The sequence below is a fragment of the Apis dorsata genome, unplaced genomic scaffold (genome assembly GCF_000469605.1).
Source record: "Apis dorsata unplaced genomic scaffold, Apis dorsata 1.3 scaffold_435, whole genome shotgun sequence".
NCBI lineage: Eukaryota > Metazoa > Arthropoda > Insecta > Hymenoptera > Apidae > Apis > Apis dorsata.
In genome coordinates, this window is record NW_006263686.1 from 54,569 (window position 1) to 56,302 (window position 1,734).

The window sequence follows — 1,734 nt, forward strand, 5'->3', positions numbered from 1 at the left end:
TCATTCTAATGAACCTCCACATGTGTTATACTCTTGAAAATGTGCCAACACGTTATGAAAGACTGGATCGTTACTATTGACAAAAAATATAAAATGAATGTTTCTTATAAAGAGAGAAAAAAAAAAATTTTCATTGTAATACTTAATACTGTTATAATGGTTTGAATGTGTGCGTTATCATAGATATAGAAAAATATCATACACATTTTCATGTAGTAATTTAAAATAATGATATAGCGAAGAAGAAAACTGTGTTTTTTGTATTCCTAAAATTATAAAATATCTTCGTATTCTTATCTTAAATAATTTGATGCTAATATTCAATTGGTTATTGTATTCTTAATTGTAGATTCATAATACTAAAAATACTGTATTTTTTTAACAAACATTTGTAAAACAGGCTGTGATAATTAATTGTTACCATCATTGTCAAATGAATATATTTTTCTTTTCGGGATGTTTATGCTAATAGATCTTGTATATTTAGAAAGATAAGTTTCTATATGAAAACATTTTATATACTAAAGTAAATTGCTGATATTTTTCTTTATTTGTGTATTCTTTTGTACTGTATGTACAATTATCCTAACTAATTGTTGAATAATTATGAATACAAATGACAATAAAATTTTATTGAAAATTTAAGTGATATTATCTTTCTTAAACTAGATCTATAAGCTTATTGGATATATATGCTTTCATTTTATATTTTTATTACTACAACAGTATTACAAATTAAATCATTTTATTAAAAACATGAATTTAATATTTAATCGTGTTTTATTTAGGTATCCTTTTATAGTATTTAACATTTTATTAATCACTTTTAATAAATTAACGTTTATATTTAATCCATCTCGAGTGATATAAATGAAAAATTGGATAACAGAAAGATTTGTTTTAGGATCCATCTCAACGGCTCCTCAAGATACAGATTATGTGATCCTTCAACCTAATCCACTTCTGCATTGGGTGCCAGTCAATGATGAGCCCGAAACGTCAGACGACAGTTCATTTGAATCAACAGTTCATCTTCAACGTACAAATTCACAACGTAGTATTACATCTCAACTTAGTACTAGATCAGCTTGTTCATTTGGACGTAAAGATTTAAAAAAAAGTGGAGGCAATTCCACTAGTAGTAGACCTGCATCGCTTTTCGTATCACCTCCACCTTCTCCCAGACCTGCTTTCAGATCTAAATCAACAGACGAAAATTATGTAGTTAATAATATGCCAATGAAATCGACTATCTCTACACCTATCAAGAAACGACGCTCAACGTCAACATTAAATGATGAAATAGTTTTATCAGTCCCTGTTCCAAATTCCAGCTTGGAAAAATTAAGCAAATTGAAAGATCGTCTTATGGGAACATTACCTGTTTCACCTGCTCCAGGAGAAAGCGAAGATGAATCTACGCCGTTAGTTTCCGAATTATCTACTCCAACTCATTCACAATCCGATAGTGTATTTAGACATGACTGCAGTGAGGAAAACAGTAGTTCTATTTCTTCTAATAAAAGTTTACCTCGTGATGGAGAACGATCTATTGATATTGTTGATTATTCTGATACAGTTAGTTTAATGATACGTGAGTCTTCGCATGTGCAATTTTTATCACGTCAAGATGTCGAAGAATGGGGCAATCCAGAAACACCTGTTTGATATCTTCTGCTATATAATTGTTAGTAAGTCTCGATGACATACACTAATATATAATAGAAAAAAAAA

General features: G+C 29.1%; 1 protein-coding gene across 8 annotated transcripts in view; it reads left to right on the top strand.

Annotated features, from left to right (window-relative positions):
• The window catches only part of LOC102676476 (kinase D-interacting substrate of 220 kDa), a 37,533-nt gene extending 35,831 nt beyond the window's left edge, over positions 1 to 1,702 (top strand). For all 8 annotated transcript variants that reach the window (XM_006619750.2, XM_031512442.1, XM_006619748.2 and 5 more), the window contains one exon: positions 905 to 1,702. In XM_006619750.2, coding sequence (XP_006619813.1) covers positions 905 to 1,668 — 764 coding nt within the window. In that variant the 3' untranslated portion in view covers positions 1,669 to 1,702. The remainder of the gene's footprint in view (positions 1 to 904) is intronic.
• Positions 1,703 to 1,734: the final 32 nt, after the last annotated feature.